This window comes from Dendropsophus ebraccatus, chromosome 3 (genome assembly GCF_027789765.1).
Source record: "Dendropsophus ebraccatus isolate aDenEbr1 chromosome 3, aDenEbr1.pat, whole genome shotgun sequence".
NCBI classification, from domain to species: Eukaryota; Metazoa; Chordata; class Amphibia; order Anura; family Hylidae; genus Dendropsophus; species Dendropsophus ebraccatus.
Genome location: NC_091456.1, coordinates 136,101,883 through 136,123,634, shown reverse-complemented (window position 1 = coordinate 136,123,634; position 21,752 = coordinate 136,101,883). Strand labels below are relative to the sequence as shown.

At 42.7% G+C, this 21,752-nt stretch overlaps 1 protein-coding gene across 1 annotated transcript; it reads right to left on the bottom strand.

The window, feature by feature from the left end:
• Window positions 1–1,190: 1,190 nt before the first annotated feature.
• DEPDC1B (DEP domain containing 1B) lies at window positions 1,191–21,475 on the bottom strand. Its single transcript, XM_069964611.1, has 11 exons — window positions 21,386–21,475; window positions 16,113–16,378; window positions 14,957–15,086; window positions 11,193–11,320; window positions 9,430–9,560; window positions 8,456–8,503; window positions 7,570–7,710; window positions 6,004–6,170; window positions 5,072–5,248; window positions 4,784–4,969; window positions 1,191–1,924 (listed from the first exon to the last, which is right to left on the bottom strand). Exons 1-11 carry the CDS (start codon window positions 21,431–21,433, stop codon window positions 1,763–1,765), a joined length of 1,584 nt encoding a protein of 527 aa, XP_069820712.1. The 5' UTR covers window positions 21,434–21,475; the 3' UTR covers window positions 1,191–1,762.
• Between the last annotated feature and the right edge of the window lie 277 nt (window positions 21,476–21,752).

The window sequence follows — 21,752 nt, the reverse complement described above, 5'->3', positions numbered from 1 at the left end:
TGGCTAACAATTTTATAAGGGGCCAATTATACCAGCGCTCGTTGGCTGTAATTGGCCTGTGTAATGGTGCGTTTACACAGCGAGATTTATCTGACAGATTTTGGAAGCCAGGAATGGATTTGAAAAGAGGAGAAATCTCAGTCTTTCCTTTATGACCTGTTCCCTGTTTATAGCTGTTCCTGGCTTTGGCTTCAAAAATCTGTCAGATAAATCTCTCTGTGTAAACACACTATTAGAGGCCCTTAGTCACATATATTAGCAGTCCATTTACAGTCTACCGTAATACAGTGTATGTACTTTCAAAAAAAAATATTTGAGATGTCAAAGGTTTTGACTGGTGGGAGGCCCGGGTGCTGAGATCTTTACAGAGTGCTAAAACAGAGGATTAGAAGTACTCAGCTAAGTGCTCTTTCTCCGCACTTGCTAAAGACCGGCTCAAAGACTTTCCATCTTTAAAATAGTGCAGAGTTGAGTGCTCCCCTATTTTCATTTTAATCAATCAGTGGGGCACCCATCTTGCTATCTGCAAAACTCAGCAAGGAAGATGAGGAAGCACTGAGAGCATTAATTTTTCGAAATCATTAGAGATTTTGGCACTCAGGACACTACCAATCACTTTAAATGGCCACTGTCTCTATAATAAAAAAAAAAACAAAAAAAAACAAAAAAAAAAAAAACACTTTTGACGTATGCTAGTGCCAAAAGCTTTATTTGGTCAGGTTTTAGAGGTTTGAACCCCAACCAAATGTTAGAGATGGGAGAAGTGCTCAGCTAAGAGCTTCACCCCTTGGACGACTGCAGAAGACTGTCTCCACTGTAAGTCTATGGAGCCCATCTACTGCAGTGAGGTGGAAATCACAGCAAGCTAGGCATGGAGACTATTAGCGGAGTGCTTCTCCCAACTCTAAAACACCCAGAACATGCAAGGTTTTGGGTGTTTAGAGTAGCGAGAAGCGCTCAGCTAATAGTCTCAATACCAGGCTTACTACAATCTCCCTTTTTTTTCTTTTCTTTTTTTTGGGGGGGGGGGGAAGAGACACATTTTAGCTTCATTTCTGTACAGTCCTTTAACCTGGCAATAATGGAACCTATATATTAAATGATCATGGAAAATAATATAAAACTCATGGAGAGAATAGAGAACCTCTCAAAAGGTAAAATGGTAAGAAAAAGTCCTAACATGGCATATTTATTCACCTGCGCTGGATTGCCAGACTTACTAGTTTTATGGATGTTGAATCAAAGGAATTGTACCAGAATTGGCATGCACTGCCCTCCAGTGTATCCATTAGTAATCATAGGCAGAGCTTCACTATATTGCATCACTAGTCTGAATATTGATACAAATAGGCGCTATCATAATGTAAGAGATCAGTAAACTGATTGCAGATAAGGACATAAATACAGAGAAGTACATATACAGTGCTACATTATTGTTCAGTCATCCAGTGTATTGAAGAAATTCAAGTATATACATGATTTAAAAAATATATATATATTAAAGTCAAGTTTTTGAAATGTTCCCCGAGAATGAAAGGCAGGTCAAGGTTAGATTCTCAGTAGTCATATTTAAAATCCATAGTAAAAAAGGGGGAAAGTCTTGAAATGTTTGCTGCATATCAAAATTCAAGTTCATGTTATCAAGTGACCTATAGTCCTAGATAAAATACTGATAAGTGGTCATCGGGTCTCGTGTCTTGCTGCTTGGCGTGTATAGATTGTAAACCATCACCTATATCCCAGGTGGGATTTCAGAGTACTCTTACATGCGAAAGCTCCGTGTCCTCTGAAATGACTGGAAAGGTCGTTTCAAAGTGAAAAACGATAGCTGAGACTTTAGGCTTGTCTTCTCTGGAAATATTGCGGCTTCACTCTCTGGTGTAGGAAGACGTTCCTTGTAGACTTGAGGGTGGGCTCTCTGGAACTAGGGGGGGGGAAACATTTTATTTAATGGATAGTGTTAAAAAAAAAAAAAAAAATTGACATGTGACAAGCAGGAAGTACGCATTTAGGGTACTATTACACCAAACGATTATCAGCTGTACTTGGCCAATTACTGGCCGTTCCAGCCAATAAGAGTGCGTTTACACAGAAAGATTTATCTGACAGATTTTGGAAGCCAAAGCCAGGAATGGATCTGAAAAGAGAATAGATCCCAGTCTTTTCTTTATGACCTGATCCCTGTTTATAGTCTGTTCCTGGTTTTGGCTTCAAAGATCTGTCAGATAAATCTGTCTGTGTAAACACACCATAAACGTTTAATGTAATGGGTCATGCTAAAAGGCAACAATCAGCCGACAGATCGCTCTCTTAAAACATGTTTTAATAAAAGCTCCCAATATCGCCAGTCTGCTGGCTGTCACTCTGTGTAATAGAAGCGGTGGCAGCAGCCTGCTGCTCTCTTTTAAGAACCACCTGGATCATCTGGGCAGCCCCTCCCACTGCTCCCCCCCACTCCATATCTGTGCGTAACAACACAGACAACGAGCGAGGAACGAGAAGTAAGCAAGAGTTAAGCAGACAGCTGCTCCTGAATATCCGACTGTGCAAAAGGGTCCTCAGTGCAGTCTATCACAGTTCTGTGTCATATGACAGAGATGGACTGACTAAGTCTATGGGACTGTCTTGGTTGCGTACAGAGGGACACGCATGCAGGCAGTTAGGGTACACTTTGACCTCGACAGTGGGGATTTCAGCAGTCAAATGTTTACTAATCAGAGAGTTAAAGGAGAAGTCCGGCCAAAACAATTTTTTAATATGTTATTACTTACGGAAAGTTAGACAACTTTTTAATGTACATTAATTATGGGAAATGCACATATAGGGCTATTTCACTTAATTTAGTAGATCAGGAAGACTTCAGATTCTCTAAAAAAAAAAAAAAAAAAAAAAAAAAAAGTGACGTCACAAACCGGGGGTGTAGTTACAATGAAGTGTCCAGCAGGGGCGCACTATATATAGAAGTCAATGAGTACCATTGACTTCTATATATAGTGCGCCCCTGCTGGGCACTCCATGGGAATTACAATGGATGTGTGTGTAAATGGAATATACTGTGTTTTTGATTGAATACATTTATGGAATACTTTGGGGAGCAAGTGTCCTTCTCCCATCACCTGCTCATGCTATGAGCAGGTGATGAGAGTAGTAGTTGAGTGTAGTCCAGAGCTGCGGCGGCGGGGGGACGCGGTACGGCGGGCGGGCAGACGCGGTTCAGCAGGCTTACTGTCATGTTCTGGTTGATTACATTTATGGAATACTTTGGGGAGCAAGGACACTTGCTCCCCAAAGTATTCCATAAATGTATTCAATCAAAAACACTGTATATTACATTTACATACACATCCATTGTAATTCCAATGGAGTGTCCAGCAGGGGCGCACTATATATAAAAGTCAATGAGTACCATTGACTTCTATATATAGTGCGCCCCTGCTGGACACTCCATTGTAATTACATCCCCGGTTCGTGACGTCACTTTATTTTAGAGAATCTGAAGTCTCCCTGATCTACTAAATTAAGGGAAATAGCCCTTTATGTACATTTCCCATAATTAATGTACATTAGAAATTTGTCTAACTTTCCATAAGTAATTACATATTAAAAAATAGTTTTGGCCGGAGTTGTCCTTTAACGCCTATACTGGGTATAGGGGATAACCCCTTTAGCTAAGCATGACCAGTGCATGGATTTTTTGTTCTCCATATTCTGTCCTTCAATTCAATAATTTTACAATAACCTATCTTGTATGATGCTACTTTTCCTTCTTGAAAGCTTCAATAAAACTGTCCCCAGGGGTCTATTCTAAATAGGTCAATATAGTCTTTCATTGTAGATGCACAGTGGCATCAAAGCCACCCCCATTTTTCTACATTACAAGCCTCCCATGCTAGCAGACTACCCTAGCACTGTGAAAAACTGCTTATTTTCATCTTGCAGTATAACTAGTCAAGATGTGGGAAGACAACCAATTTAATGCCAGGTCTGTTAGGCTGGCTCAAAAAATGCATCCGTTTTGTGCATAAAACAGATGAATAAAAAAACGAATTGCAAAAATGCAGTGTGAACCCAGCCTTACACTGCTGGAGTAAAACAGGAAGCTTACACAATGAAAGTATTTTTTGAAAGTTTAATCAGACAGATATGTCAAAAGTTTTGATTGTGTGCTGGTAGGGTAAGACGTTAAAGGGACACTGTCACCCTCTATTTGCATTTTGACTGCTCTCCACAGGTGTAAAGGGTAAATGTTACAGCTTTCATTACTTATTTTATATCACACCTCATGGTGCTTGTTCTGGTAAAAAAAACGTTTTTATCACCTGTGGATTGTTATATGTGGGCGGGGCCTCGCGGCCTTTGTGCCACATCGCTCCGCCCCTAGTGCCACTTAGCCCCGCCCCCAGTGACGTCGTCATCACATAGGCCCCACCCCTCAGCAGCCATTGGAAGGACCAGCCTAAAGCTCTAGGTCCCACCCCCTAAATTGCCCCACACTAATGGCCGCTGAGGGGGCGGGGCCTATGCAGTGATGATGACGCGGATGGGGGCGGGGCGAAGTGGCGCTAGAGGCAGCGCGATGTGGCACAAAGGCCATATCCAATGTGGATATACCAATCCACAGGTGATAAATACGACTTTTTATCAAAACAAGCACCATGAGGTGTGATATAAAATAAGTAATGAAAGCTTTACACCTGTGGAGAACAGTCAAAAAGCAAATGACAGTGACAGTGAAACTTTAAGTCTTATCCCCCATAGAGTTAGTGAATACGAATATATTAACCTGTTTCAGCTTCTTCTTCTTTTCCTTGGAGGACAATGACTTGTTATTTATAATTTCTTCCAGTACAACTCTCACAGGATCTTGGGGTTTGCTCAGCTTCTGATACTCATACCCGTGTGTTGTCCCCTGTGGCTGGACGAAAGCTGGATGAAGCGTGCTGTCGATGTTCGCTCCTGGATACTTTATCTGAAATCACAAGGGAAAAGAAAGATGAAAACTGCAACATCCTATATGTTCCCAAATGCAGGCAAGACTGGATGTTATACTATACTGAATCCTATTGTATACCTGGACTCTTCTTTGGTGTGCCACATAATCCTCCACAGAGCTTTTATAAGATGTCGGAACAGTCAGAATGTCCTGGCAATTGTCCATCATGAAGGTTACAAGCTTTGTGGATAAAAGTTCACCCAGGTCTATCTCCTCTTTAGAGCGAAGAACACAACGAGAAAAGGTCTGCACCATCTGATGACAAAGAAATAGAGATGAAAGACAACTAGATTTACCCTAAATCCAATATGAAGGCAATGCTAGAGCCACCAGTTGGAACTCTAACCAGTTAGGTAACAGCATAATTACATAAATCATATAATGGGGACGAAAACATCTATATGTGTATAGTAAATGTAACATGTCCCACACATCCAAAATAAAACAATATGCAATAAAGCTTATATTAAAGTGTTACTGTCATTTAAATAAACTTTTAATATGTTACCAGGGGTAGGGAAGCTTGGCTCTTCAGCTGTTGCAAAACTACAACTCCCATTATGCCTGGACAGCCAAAGCTGAAGCTTTGGCTGCTCAGGCATGATAAAAGTTGTAGTTTTGCAACAGCTGAGGAGCCAAGCTTCCCTACGCCTGTGTCACACAATAAAAGTTTAGATCAGTCAGGGTCTCAAGGCTGACACCCCCTCAGATCATTCGTTATAGCCAGGTGAAGTATGTGTGCAGAGCACTTCACTACCTGGCACGTTTCATATATTATATATTTTTTTTTTACAATAATAGTGTTTAATAGATGACATATATATATATGATATATATATTATATATTTCATCAATCATACAAAGCACATGTTCTGGAAAAGCAAAAATAAAGCTGATACATGGGAATCTTTTGTCAGCAGATGCAGCCGCCCCCTCAGAGAGGAGACACTGATAGTGCTGGGCACAGCAGTCAAGGGGCTTTAATTATCCAGACTCCTTTAATAACATACCAGTGCTCGGTTCCCCGTAGCATCACAGAGAGGTGGCATCTCTCTGTTAAGGCTTATCCTCGCCATCATCCTCATTAGCAGCTGCAGTTTCCTGCGATTTTCCGGTGGCAGAAGCAGACAGCAAACTTGAAGAGCTTCAATAGCTACAAGCTTCTTTTGCAGAAGACCTGTGGCAGCATAAATCACAATGAATGAGTAAAGGGAGAGAAAAAAAAAAAAGTGTACTGTAGATAGCCTGAGTGACGTTATTCCCTCTAGTATAAAACATGTAAGAAGGTGTAATATAAAAAAAAAACTAAATATATAAATAAAATGTCAGTTTTCACTGGACATAGTTATAACCAAAAAAAAAAACACACACACAAACAATAAGAAGCAACAAAATACACAGCCTCTCACATCAAATCACATTTCATGCATATCATACATTTATAAAGCCCTGCAAGTAGCCATTAGACTATATACAGTGTTCTTCATTAGTTAAAGGGAACCTGTCACTATGAAAATGCTACCTAAGATACTGCCATTATGTTATAAAGCAGAATAAGCTGAGCGGATTGATATATATCTTTATGGGAAAAGACTCAATATAACTTATCCGAGATTTCTATCAATAAATGACATTTCCATGCTAAGGATTCCAGTCCATTGAGTGACACAGCCCACTGGACTCCTTAACACAAAATGATCAGGGATTTCAAGTTACAAGTTATACTAAATCTTTCCCCACAAAGAGATATCTTAAAGGAGAAGTCCGGTGACAATTTTTATTAATGTATTGTATTGCCCCCAAAAGTTATACAAATCACCGATATACACACATTACAGGAAATGCTTATAAAGTTTTCCCTGCACTTACTACTGCATCAAGGCTTTACTTCCTGGATAACATGGTGATGTCACTTCCTGGATAAAATGGTGATGTCACACCCCGGATCCCAGAGCTGTGCGGCCTGTGGCTGCTGGAGAGAATGATGGCAGAGGGACACTGAGGGACACAGGGCACTGGAGGGACACTGAGCATCCCTCTGCCATCATCCTCTCCAGCAGCCACAGCCTGCACAGCTCTGGGAGTCCGGTCGTGACATCACCATGTTATCCAGGAAGTAAAGCCTTGATGCAGTAATAAGTGCAGGGAAAAAAGCACTTTATAAGCATTTCCTGTAATACGTGTATATTGGTGATTTGTATAACTTTTGGGGGGCAATACAATACATTAATAAAAAATTTTCGCTGGACTTCTCCTTTATTAATCTGCTCAGTTCTTTCTGCTCTATCATATGATGGCGATAGATTAGATAGCATTGTCTTGGGGACAGCTTCCCTTTAATATTAACAGGTTGAGAAAAACCTGGATTTTTTTACTCCAAAAATATCACAACAACTGTCCACATGTTGTGCGTAGCACCGTAGCTCAGCTCTATTGAGGTGAATGGGCGTAAGCTGTAATACCACAAACCACCTGTTTACAAGGAGGTGTAATGCCAGTATGGTCTCAGTGATGAGACTAATCAGAAGTGTTTCAGTAGTGCACCCTGTTTCAGAAATTCCCATTCATCAACTTACCGAGTATATTCACAAACACATCAAACAGTGGAAATGTCAGGAGTGGCTCCTGGAGAGAGCTGTAATAGTCGGCAATGGTCTTAAAGACATCTCTTTCAAAGCCAGAGTACATTGGCTGCTTCATTTCCGAACAATTTGGCCCTAAACAAATAAGAAAGAGTTAGTATAGAAGAATAAAGAAAAAAAAAATCTTATGCTAACCTGCCACAATCCCCACCATTACCTTTAAGACGTTTCCCTCTGATCACAACATAGAAGGTTTCTTAAACATTTTTTGCAATATAAAACTAAATTATTTTATTTGTGGGTTTCTAGTCCATAATACGGTCATGTGAAGGAGGCCTTAAAGGTTCAATCAACTGGTGTAGGGAAGTTATACAGATTTGTTATGAACTTCTATTTAAAAAAAATCTTAAGACTTCCAGTACTTATCAGCTGCTGTATGACCCGCAGGAAGTAGTGTATTCTTTACAATCTGAAACAATGCTCTCTGTTGCCACCTCTGTCTGCAACGGTCTACAGCGTGAGAGGTTTTCTATGGGGCTATGCAACAGTTCTGGGCAGTTCCTGTAATGGACATAGGTGGCAGCAGAGAGCACTGTGTCAGACTGGAAAGAATACACCACTTCCTGCAGGACATACAGCAGCTGATAAGTACTGGACATCTTGAGATTTGTTTTAAATAGAAATAAATTTACAAATGTACATAACTTTCTCACACCAGGTGAGTTTTCTCAAGAGGAAATAACACTTTTTCTTCTTGAGTACCCCTTGTAGGCTATTAACAACAAACCAAGGGAAAGTCAGCTAACCTACAAATGTTTACTAATTTTACATAAGTATATTAAAGAGTGACAAAAAAAACAAACACACATAACATACTTACAACTTGCTAGACATTTCATTGCCGATAGCAGCCAATGGGGAAGCTCCTCTGTACAAATATAACAATACTGTTAGTGTTAATAGGTAACTAGTATATAGAAAAGGGCTCATAAGAGGCAATAATAAACGTGTCATCATTATCTTTAGGTGCAAAACCATTACTGATGAAGCAGGATGTGGCCTTTAGCTTCTCTATCCTCTGGTTGACACTGCCAATAGTAAATAATAGTTTGCATTGATTTACTGTTTTTTTTCTTTTAAAATCGACAGGTTCAGAAAGCTATACAGATTTGTAATTTACTATTTAAAAATCTCAAGTCTTTCAGTACTTATCAGCTGCTGTATGTCCTGCAGGAAGTGGTGCATTCTTTCCAGTCTGACATAGTGCTCTCTGCTGCCACCTCTGTCCATGACAGGAACGGTCTTGATTTTTGAGATTTTTAAATAGAAGTAATTTATAAATCTCTACAACTTTCTGACACCAGGTGATTTAAAAGAAAAAGAAAAAACGCTGAAAAAGCCCTTTAAAAAAAGAGAGTAAATATAGGACTTTCAATCCGCAGAATGAAGAGATGGAGGCGTTTACTGCACCATAAATTAATATGGTTGTGGTTGGTACTGCAGCCCAACCAAGCATGCTCTGCAGATCTGTAGGGTCCTGGTATCATTGTCTAATAATTTATCCTAGGCCATCAACTGAAAGTTCTGGACAGTCCCTTTAAAGGGACTGTACCACCAGACCTAGGCTGAAGCACTGGAGGCGGGGCGACCCACCCTTAGTGGGAGGAAACCCCAGCCCCTCCATGACGTGACTCCATTAGAATCAATGGAACCCTATCATAGAGGGGCTAGGGTTTCCTCCCACTAAGGGTGGGTCAGTCCACCTCCAGTGCTTCAGCCTGGGCCTGGTGGTACAGTCACTTTAATCTAAACAATGACAGTTATTGTAAATGGAGGTTACAAAGCAGCACTCACTTGATCTGTCATCCATTACCACAATGCCCTGTTTGTTGACATTGTTTACATTGTGCATTATATGCTTCCCATTCGTCTGCTTAGTGTCCATTACATCATCCAGAGAATCAAGTCCGAAGATCTTCTGTAAACTGTAAGACAGGAAAAAGTCAGCCTGAGCCCATTAAAGAGGAACAATCATCAGGTTAGACAAATCTAACCCGCTCCACCCCCATATCGCCGATCCACTCCTGGCCAGCCCACTCCTTCTAATGATAATCAATGGAGCAGGCCGGATAGTTCCCCTTTAAATGTCCCCAAAAATGGCATGATGTGTTGGCTATAAAAAGAGTAAGCTGATATCAAACAAATAATAGATCTAGGACAAGTAAACTAGCAGCTAAGTCATCGCAGGGCCATTTCTAAGCACAATAGTTAATCCCTTAATAAGGAAGCAGATTATCCCTTGAGAGATCTGATCTTGGCGTCACTATTAGCAGTGTTTGCATTACCTACATTTATACACGTTATATAGTTACAATCTATTGTAAAGATTCTCTTACACGTGCTGATCTTTAGCCATCCGTGGCTGCAAACTCGCTGATCGTTTGCAGTTCCTTTACAAGACACGATTAATTGTGTGGCCAGGCCAAACGATCCCTGCATCATTTGTGGGGCCATTTAAGTATTGCTATTGGCTGAACATCCCCTGTTTACACAGGCAGATGTGCGCCTTATAGTAATACATTTTAAGCACCACACAAGATGCGTTTAAATGATGAGTGGGAATTTCTTGCTCCTCGGCTGATCGCCAGAACTTTCACAAAAGCTGTTTATTGGCAACGAGAGTACTTAGAAACACTCATTCAGCCAATAATCAGCCCATTTAAAAAGATGCTTCATGCAGCCCAGCAGTAAATGTCAGCAAAATCAGTAACACAAACAAGTTATAACCTGTAAAATTATTCCAGTTCATGGCCATGGGGCCAAGAGACTGGTTATCCATACATCACAGGATAAATGATCACTACTTCAGATACTATAATTCTCTCATAGCAAAGAGATATGTTAGGCCCATTATGTCCCAAGGCTAGCTCACTTTAAGGCTATGTTCACACTGCGTATGATTCCGTCCGTAGTGCGAACCGCGAATATACGCACGTAGTTTTGAGGTTGATGCGTTTGCTTGAAAGTATACGACATACGCCCGCACAATGCACACTACGTATGAGCTTACGGCCGGATGGTATACGGCGCCGTGAAAAATGAACAAGACCATTGTTTGAGGACGGAAATGTTCCAACTCACGGCCGTGGATTTTCTTGCGGTCCCTTACGGAATACTTATTTCAGCCAAATTGAACTTGATTTTTCGATCCAACAGGTTATGTGAGTTTTATTGGGCTGGGCGAAGATTTCCAAGTAAATGACCTGCCTCAGATCGCTTCGATTCAAGCTAGGGAAGCATAACTGTACTACGGGCATATGTTTGCGGTTCGTACGCATCCGGCCGCATGTCGATTTTTCCCACGCCCGTAGTTTCAGCCGCACATGTACGGCGGCGTACGAACTACGGACGGAATCATATGCAGTGTGAACATAGCCTAAAGGGGTATTCTGACAAAAAATAAATGTTTCCCTTATTCCTGACGTGTACAGCAGCTTTTGACACTGACAGTACTGAGATCTTTTTATGTTCTACACTGAACTGTGATTATATATAGATAAAATAAGAAAGAATATTCTAAAGAATATTAACAACATGGTAGCAGATGGCCAAGTTACCGCAATAACGTCCGAGACTTCCAGATGTCTTCAATGTTAGCTGCGGTTAACTCTCTGCGATACACCAGTCGACAGGCAGGCACTTCCCCGATGGCAATGCTGTGCCGTTTATACCACATCTCAGAATTCTGGGGGGGGGAAAAATTATATATATTTCCGGTTAAAAGATAAAAAAATATATATATATACTGTATATATAATTTTGGTTATAGACAACAGAACTAAGCTCCTCTACTTGATCACAGTAAGCTTTACACACCACATGGGGCTCTTAGGCTGTGAGATGCAGGTGACACTGATGCACTATTGCTGAGCAAAGGTTAGAGAGACATGATTTCTTACTAATAAGAAAGTGGCAGCAGACAATGCAGAAATACTATCCCTCAGCTGTAGATGGCATTACCAGCACCCAAAACTTGTGAGGCTCCGGTGAGCTGTATGACTCTCCTTGGTGTGGACTATAAAAGCAGTTTGGCCACTATAAACACAGAAGAACTGCAGTGTGTTACATTAGGGCCCATTCACAATATGGAAAACAGGCGGAAATTTCTCATCTGGGACTCTGCTCAGAATCCCGCCTGCTTTCTGTTTCAGTGGGATGCCTCGCACCCCTCCGCTCTCCATGCCTCTCTGCTCAAAGAATTGACATGTCAATATTTTTTATTTAACAGGCCCTTACAAAAGAAGCTACAGAATCTGGTATTTCTGTGTATTACAATATAAGAGTGGGGTGTTCAGTGTACAGTCATGAGATACTAAAATTAATGTTCAGCGCCACAACCACCTTCAATAGAGCAGGAGTAGTAGGGGTAGTATTACACAGGCCAATTGGGGCCTGATATTAACTGTAAACAAGCGCTAGATCACCGCTCGTTTACTGGGCCTATTACACTGCCCGATAATCGTTAACAAGAGCTGCATGGACATCGTTACAGATGCCCTTGCAGCCCTTGCTAAACTGGCATACATTACCTATCTATGGTCCAGAGCTTCTCTTGTGGTCCGCTTCTCCCAGCCGCTCAGCCAATCACTGGCCACGGCGGTCCCGGCCTGTGATTGGCTGAGCGGTCTGTCAGCTAAGACAGGACGCTCTGAAGCTGCAGCGCGCAGGACCCGGGGAGAAGCAGAGGGCAGGAGGAGCCCTGGACCATGGATAGGTAAACTATTTACCTTGCTAATCGTCAGCCACCGGACGCACACCGCTATTACACCTAGCGGTGCGCGGTCGGTGGCCAACAATTATAGGTCCAAACCTATCGGCTAATCGTTGTGTTTATTACACGGAACGATAATCGGCCGGATAGGGCCCATTCGGACGATCATCATTACGTGTAATTGTACCCTTAGAATGTGTACATTTTACGATGACTTAAAAATAAATAAACATATTTGGTATTGCCGAAATCGCCCAAACAATTGAATTATCATAGTCCTGATCTAGCACAGTAAATTGTAATAAAAAGTCACATAAGCAAACAAGTTACCGATACAAAGTACAGATCATGGCGCAAAAAAAAATTACACCTAACAGTCCCATAGACCAAAGAATAGAAGCGTTATAGAATCGATGGTGCCGCGTCACAGGTGACAGGGGTTTCCTTCCACTGGGGGTGGGCAAGCCCACCTCACGTGCTTCAGCCCAGGATGGTGCCCGGTAATAGACTGGGCCGTAGTTCAAAAAAAAAAAAGGGAATGTGGCATCGGCTTCCCCATGCTGTTCTATTCATATGCAACATTTAAAGCGAATGTACCTAATGGTCCATTCGCTTAGAATTTTAAAAGCCATCAAATAAAATAAAAGTTGCATATCATCGTAATTGTACAGACTTGAACATATATACCACGTCAGTATTACCATAGGATAAACAGCGTAAACAGAACCCCCCAAATAACAAAAGAAATTACTTCTTTTTTTCCCCATTTCACCATGCATCTATTTTTCTGGTTTCACAGCATATTTTTTGCAAAAATTAAGTCTGTCAATGCAAAGTACAATTAGTGGTGCAAAAAATAATGGCTTATGTGGGTCTGTAGGTGAAAAAAATGTGTGCCAAGTGCTAAGCACGAGGAGAAAGAAACTGCATGGTATTCATAGTTATCTGTGTCAGATTCATTCACATATTTGTGATCTAATCACCAGATTCTGGCCTGCAGATTACCCTCTTGATAGATAAATGCATCTCAAAACCTTTAGCATACAAAGAAGCTCCGACTTCTAACTACAGAATTCCTGGAATCCAATCTTTACAGCGGCACTTATATGATTAACATGGCCGATGCTCCAGCAATCTTTAGAGACACCTGAAGAGTATGTAAGCCACAAAATCATTTCATACAGGAGCAATCTGTCTTGTGCTTCAAGACTGAAGAGCTGGATACGTGAAACGAGAGGAAATGCCTTTGATTAACATTTCCCCTTATTTCACTTGGGGATGAATACATTAGCATAATAAAGAAGCAGCCATGGAGTTGTAGAGCGGCAGGTGGCATTTCAGGATACAGGCTAAAAATTATACAACGTGAAAAAAGTAGTTCTTCTTGGCAGGCGGAATGTGGTAGATGGTTGTCCCTGAAGGAAATACATGAGGTCAGAGGTCTTTGCATGCAACAGGTTATGTCTATGGACATCTGCAGTGTCCCAGAACATGCAGACTACTACTCCTATTATGGCCATTTCTATTGCTGTGTCAATGCCTGTTCTGGTAAGTGTTTGCACTGCAACTGCTGCTGGTTTTCCCCTAGTATTCTCTGGTAATGTGCATTCTCATGTGTATTCTCATGTATTCCTGTGTATTATTGCATTGTATGTGGTATGCAAGGCTGTTGATCACGTGACCGTGCCAGTGCCCTGTAACCATGGTTCCTCCAATGGCCGACTAGCTCTGGCCAGGAGCAACCATGTGACCTCCCACTTCCTCCTAACAAGTGAGTCTTCCCCCTGCTTCCAAGCAAGGAGGGTGTGTGTCGTCCCTCTCCTGCCTCAGAGGAGTTGGACATGTCGCAGGTCCCACTTCACCACTAGAAGTGTGGATCAGGTGCTCTGCTATATTCAAGTCTTCGGCTGTATCTGCCTGCTCAAGTGTCCAGAGTTCCTTCTCTCATCTGGGTGTCATTCCGTTATCTCTCATCATCGCTACAAGGATTCACAGCAAGTATTATTCTCAAGCTAATCCACCCAGCAACGCTATTTCTCTCATACTCCTACACCCATCATCCGGCACGTATTCTCACAGCCTATGCAGCACCACTCCTGCTTTATTTGTCAAAGCCTGATATATACCCGGTTGCATCCGGACAGAACTGTTGCTACTAGTTACCTCATCTATAATAAAACCGCTGTTACTCAACCCTGGCATTGGTGTCCACTAACTGGTGCCCTGACTAAGTGCAGCGAAGAATCGCATGCCCATCATCACCCGCAGATTCCACAGACCGGCCCTACAGCTGTGCCACCCTCAGGCCTATACCATGACAAGTATAACCCCTGCAGCTGCCCCGGTCATTGCCCGCTCATAACACCAGCACTGCGGAAGTGGCCCCCAGGGGCCAGGGCATCGCACATCCCATTCTCTTCACCATGTGAGCAAAGGGACCATCAGCAGAGGTCAGAAGACGCCCTCACTGCACAACACCCCAGTGTCCCTGACAGCCAACATCACCAGCTGTGGTTGCTCAATTATTGGTGAATAAGGACACATGTATTGGGTCACTAGTAATCAGAGAACTTTTTGTGGTTTAAAGAAAAGGAAGGAAATAAGACAGACCATGACAACAGGCTTCACAGGGATATGAGAAGTCCCAGAGTCTTCATCAGTCCAGCGAGGGAAAGGAAGAGGGTCCACTTTTTGCTGAGGTCTTTTTGGATATGGTTTAAGAGGTGATGTCGGTGGAAACCTGTATTCAAAGGTTAAAAAAAAAAAAAAGTATATATCTATGTAATTGTGGCAATGAGGAACCAGAAGTTTTACTAGTGAGCATAAGATGTCAAACAGATTTTATTTAATAAAAAATATATATATATATATATATATATATATATATATATATATATATATATATATAGAAAAGGATTTGGCATTCCTTGTAAATTGCTGATCTAAATCCCTATTCATTCTAGGTTTAGGAGTCCAATGGGCGGTCCTACTCAGTGAATGGTCGTTATTTCAACATATACAAAGAGAGGTCACTTATTTGAACCATCCACTGGACTTCTAGGCCCAGAATGAGCAGAGATTTAAGGCCCCATTACACGGAACGATTATCGACCGTATTCGCTGATATCGGCCGCTACAGCCGATAATTTTCTTGTGTATATTACATGTTGAAAGACAAACGACAAATATAGCAGCGATATGCTGGCGGCGCTCCGTGGAATAGGAGCAGCAGCAGGAAACCGCTGCTATCTGCTATGTGCTGCCAGGACTATCTGGCGATTACCTAAGCGGCCCCCCTCGCAGCTCCCCACGGTCCCCCCTGTACTCACCCATTCGCTGCTGACACATGTAATAGCGCTGGAAGCGAGCAGGGAACGAGGAGCAAGCGAGCGCTGACAGCACTTGTTTGCTCCTCTCCATTGCCCTGTGTATTAGGGGCTTAAGAGCGATAATTTACAAGTGAATCCCATTGTTCTCTTAGAGATAACCCACTTCCAGAGCCATCTGGCTGTGACCTAGTCCTCCCCTCCCCACAGGGAACACATGAACGTTCGGCTGTGGTAAAAATTCCTGTGTATCAGGGGACCAAACAATCAAACAGCAGAGTTATTAAAGGTGTATAGATGTATTGTAAAGCTAATCCCTTTATCACTTGGTTTTTTGTTTCTTTCTGACATTGGGCTTTGTATGTAAATTAAAGGACGAGGGTGCGGACACAAGTGTCCTAAAAGTCAAAGACCAGGACATAGAAATCATCTGCATTCACCTGTATAAGCTGCTATTGTCCTCAAAGTCTTCTTTGCCCCATCTTCCTTTCACATCCTCAATGACATGGTTCTTCAGGAACTTCTTTAAGAGCTGAATTGTCTGACCACGTGTTACTTCTGGCCCAAAGTTTTGGTTGCACTGGAGAAGTTCATGTAACCAGTCCACGGCTTCCATGGCAGTGAAACAGCGATCATAGGTCTTAAAGTGCACGCGATGCTTTTTCTGGGTCATTCCCGAGCGAAAGAGCTCAATAGTTTCATTCCACTAAAAGAATGAAGGAGAACATGATTCAATTCTGAGACCAATGTCCAGCAACAAACAGTTAAATTGGTAAAATATCAACATTTTATTAATCCAATATTGCATGAAATTAAAAAAAATAGTCATAAAAAAAGAAACATACAAAGAACTATACCAGAATATTGTAATTGCTATTGAGATCCACTAGTATTTATCCTGCCAAACAATTCATTAAGCTAATAAAAAGCAGTCAACATAAAAGTTAAAGCAAACGTGCCAGTTATGTAAGGGATTTTTTTTTCCCACTACCGACGCGGAGATCCCAGTGGTGTAGTCAATTTTTCAAAAATGCCGCCTGGTTCCCGTGATTGGCACCGATTTCTTTACGTGCATCGGACCACTCAAAGAAGTGGAGGTACGTCACAGAGTGGAGGGTATATGATTACACAGGGGGCATAGAGTGCATAGAGTGAGCCTAAGTGCACATGAAGAAACTGGTGATGATTGCAGGAATCAGGCAGCACTTTGAAAAATAGACTGCGCCACTGTGATCTCCACGCTAGCGCAGACCAGGTGGTGAAAAAAAAATTCACTAACAGAACATTCACTTTCAATTTGTATGTAATCTTCTATACCTGAACCTAAAATGTGATCATTCCCATCTCGGGCTGTTTGATGGCTTTCTCAAGCTTTACATTTTCTTCTTATAAGAGAAAAGGAAACATGAAATCTCTCACCGTGAAATTGATTTGAGTCATGAATACTAAAGATTTCTCCCCAGACTGCTCTCAGCAACACCCTGTTCTGCCGCCTGCACCTATTGTACTATGGTTAAAGGACAACTCCCGCGGGACCCCAAAAAAAAAAAAAACACAGACACCATACTCACCATCTCTCCGGTGACGATCGCCACTCGATTCGCCCGCCGCCCGCCTCTCTGTCGCCGCCTTCCGCCATCCAGCGATGTCTCCAACTTCCGGGTCCAGGGGATGGAAAAGGCTGCCAGTGCGCCTGCGCACCGGCAGCCTTTTCATTGGCTGGAGCGCATCACATGGCTTCCAGCAAGCTCAGCCAATCAGGGCTGAGCAAGCTGGAAGCCATGTGATGCGCTCCAGCCAATGAAAAGGCTGCTGGTGCGCATGTGCACCAGCAGCCTTTTCATCCCCATTCACTTTGCATGAAGACGCCGAGGAGGAAGAAGACCCGGACCGCCCCTCGGCTCTGACGTCGTCGTCACCAGATGCCGCCCCGGAGAAGAGGACCGTGACGATCGTAATAGGTAATGTATACATTCCTTAACTTCCGGGGTGGGGGGTCGGGGGTCCGAAAGTGGGGGAAGGGGGCCAGGCCGGGTATTTAACCACATTACAAAGTTATATAACTTTGTAATGTGTGTTAAATGAGCAAAAAAAAATTTTTGTGGGAGTTGTCCTTTAACTGATGGACTATGAAGGTGATCCCTGCAGGTACCATATGCAACTGTGCCGTAACAAGACGCCAGAGAAAACATCCAATAGTCTATAATCATCAACAGCAAATTCCAGGACTGTGACGTCAACTAAAAGTCCACCATAGCTCAGGCGTAGCTTGTATAGTCTACGAGAGGACGACTCTGACCTGTTATAGGACCTCATACACATTAGTGTTATACAGATCATGTGACTGCTCAGTCAGTTTCTTTATTAACCTTGCGTATTTCTAGAGTTGGGCTGAAAGAGTAATTCAACAAAAATGTTTTTCTACCAAGTCAACTGGTGCCAGAGATTTGTAATTTACTTTTATTAAAAAAACCTCAAGTTTTCTAGTACTTAGAAGCAGCTGTATGTCTTGCAGGAAGTGGTGTATTCTATCCAGTCTGGCACAGTGCTCTCTGCTGCCACCTCTGTTCACATCAGGAACTGTCCAGAGCAGTAGCAAATACTCGTAGACAACCTGTCCTGCTGTGCAGACTGGAAAGAATACACCACTTCCTGCAGGATATACAGCAGCTGATAATCGCTAATCCCGGCTCGGCACTCGATTGCTTTCAGCTGCAGCAGCCGAAAGCAATCGAGGGCCATTCTCATTGATTTATGCAGTATAACTATACAGCATTGATCTCAATGAGAGATCAGTGTACTTATAGAAGTCCCCCAGGGGACTTCTAGTCTAGTATATGTAGTGTCTAGTATATGTATTGATCACACCCGCTGTGATCAATACTTTTAGACATGCCTGATATGTAAAAAGTTATTTTTGATGACAGGTACTCTTTAAAGGCACCCAGAAGATATTGATCAGTTTTATGCATGGAGCTGCCCCTTCATACTAGTGATCGGTGGGAGCACCAGGACCCCAACTGATACAAACTCCTGACTCCTGGTTAACATGATAGATAAACTTTAAACATACAAAATATGCACCAATTATATGGCAAAAACTTGTAAAAAGCACAAACCTATACTAAACACCTAGAAAAACGTACCAAATTTTTTTACTGTTCTAAATCTGGTGCGTTCTTGGACACAACTGTATCTATAAGTAAAGAGACCAGTTATATGGTTAGACATCCAGCTTTGGGTTGTGTATACATAGACTTTTTAGAAGGTCAGGTTACAGATATCAGGAGTGGCAAGGGTCACTGTGGTTTATATAGTGGGGGTGGGGGTGTAAAGATAAGGATGAAGTTATCGATTACATGTCAGACTAAACTACATGTCATGTGCTAGCTAAAAAGAAAAATTGTTCAAGAACGAAACAATCACTATAGAAACGTGAAGTTCTGCAACTTTGTAACTTTCTCCCGGTCTCTGCTAATAGAATTGTATGCAGTGTAAGCATTGTTCTCGATTTTCTTTGTGACTTTAGGGTGAAGCACTTTAGTTACAAAACTGCGGCCTTGAACAAGTGGGCTATTCAGGGTCTTTCTGGTGAGACACATGAGTGATTTCATTCCCCCTAATTGTCTATAGATTAATGAGGCATCACCGAGACAAGCACAACAAATACATTCCTCTACAAAATACATAAAAGATTAGAGACATGATGAAACTTGTAATAAGAGAAGTGGAGAAGTAGACGTGCGGCTTAGGGAGGAATCTGTGAGAGCGCAGTACAGTCAGATCATGTGACCCAAACAGGAAATCACCAACAACCACAATGGGTACAGAGGGCGTCAAGTGTCCTGCACACCACGCATATGGTGCAATATGGACTAACAGCTGTCAGACTGGGTCATCAGAACTGCAGCCAGGCCAAGACTTGGTGCCATAATAAGGATACAAAATGCATTCATGCTATGCTAGTGTGAACCCCCACTGATTTTTCTGGCGTAGCGTCTCGGGTGGCGTCAGACACCAGGAAGCGGCCGGGAACTGGAACGCCGCGATGCGGGACCCGCCGCTGTAACCGGGGAGGTGAGTGGACGTCTTTTTCCTCAGCCACCCCCTCCCCGGTCCCATCAAAAAAGTGCCCCCCCCCCCGCCAGAGTACCCCTTTAAGGAGTCTAATGTGTGCAACTGTTCTAATGAGGATTGGTGGATATTTTGTTCCAATAGCTTGTGACTGATTCAAATGTAGCACTGCCATAGTGAATGTATCTAAGTAAAAAGTCACAAAAAAAGTTGCAAAAATTGCACAATTATATTCACATGGTACTGACCAGACGTAGGCCTGCACCTGTTTGTGCGACTTTTTAAGAAGTCACAAATGATAAATTGGGAGCTAATCCTGGATTATGTGAACTTTTGGAAGAATACTCAAAACCGCCCGTCGAATATTGGTTCATAAATAGAACTTAGACCAAAAATCCAATTATTTACCAAAAAATAGGCACAAAACACTTGATAAATGTCCCTCATTGTCTACTCTACACCATGCTTCTGATAACCCCTTTGGTGTTGCTCAGCTCATGCAAAGTAACAGGGAGGCAATAACTCTTGTGTATGCGGCCCTGACTGAAGATCTAACAGGATTAGGACATTGACGCATTTTAACCTCTCTGATACAACCTTACAATGGCTTGCCTCCTTCCAAAAAGGATATGCAGGCACGCTCAGGCATTACTGAAACAGAATAAATGCTAACGGATCCCATAGGCAGGGACAAGAATAAGGTAAACTAGTGGGAACAGTAAGACCAATCTGGCAGATATTCAGTGCGGACTCTGAGACAAATCACAGGACAATATATGGGAATATGGTTTCGAAGATTAGCTGGCGATTTATTGCAAGTTTTGCATCACACAGTATTGAATATGCATAGAGTCCTACATGTACGGTCCATTTACACTGCCCGATGGGAGGCAGCGAGATAAGGCAGATCAGCATTTACAGAGCCTTTTCCTTCCTTCACCTATGGTAATAAGAGTATCTCAGGGATGCTTTAACATGATAGATGCCCATTACCTTTCTTCACTGAAAAAGTTGTACAACCAGGGTGTAAAATGACAATGACTCTCATATCACTGAGCATAAAGCGCTGGATCAGTGTGCCCCAACCAGTGACTCTCCAGAAGTTGTGAGACTACAACTCCCAGCATGCCCGGCCTGTTAATGACCGTCTAAGCATGATGGGAGTTGTAGTTTCACAACAGCTGCAGAAACTTTTGGCTATGGAATCTGGACCAGTCAGTACATCAAAGCTCACAACTCCCCCATGTACCGTCTACAGAACAGTATATAGACTGCAGCACCATCAGTATATAGACTGCAGCACCATCAGTATATAGACTGCAGCACCATCAGTATATAGACTGCAGAACCATCAGTATATAGACTGCAGAACCATCAGTATATAGACTGCAGCACCATCAGTATATAGACTGCAGAACTATCAGTATATAGACTGCAGCACCACCAGTATATAGACTGCAGTACAGTACGATCAGTATATAGATCTGCGATCTGTACAGTCCCAGCCAATAGGATGCGCCCCCCGGATTGTCTGGAGTGACGTCACACAGCTAATAAGATACAATGAATTCCCATGCAGCACGCAGGCTACCTATCTACAGCTATGGGAGCAGCTCCCCCAGCCCCCCGCGGTCCTCACCAGCTTGGTTGCTCTGTACGGGCCCGGGCCTATGATGCGGTGCTCCATGTCCCCGGCCCGGTGCTCGCCTCTCCCCGGTGTTGCTGTGTCTCCAGGAGACGGCCACAGTTTGAATCTTGTACCTGCGGGACGGCGACCGCCTATTGGCGCAGGCGACACCACGTGACGTCCCTGGGGAGGGAGGTGGCAGCGGGAGGGAGGGGGACTGTGTCAGTGCACGGATTTCCGAGTATCACTTGTTGCATTGTTCTGGGGGCGGGGGGCTGCTACCTACTGATACTGAGGACAGGGGAGCGTGGTACAAGGACGTGTGATGGTGGCCCATGGGATGAGGGTTTAGTTACAGTACTTGTGCTATTACTCTCTT

Excerpts from the sequence above, each read along its gene's own strand:
- DEPDC1B (XM_069964611.1), bottom strand. The coding sequence starts at position 21,433 with ATGGAGCACCGCATCATAGGCCCGGGCCCGTACAGAGCAACCAAGCTG. Across the intron at positions 6,171-7,569 it reads TGTGTTTGTGAATATACTCG|GTCTTCTGCAAAAGAAGCTT; the intron begins GTAAGTTGATGA and ends ATGCTGCCACAG. Across the intron at positions 4,970-5,071 it reads CACACCAAAGAAGAGTCCAG|ATAAAGTATCCAGGAGCGAA; the intron begins GTATACAATAGG and ends TTGTGATTTCAG.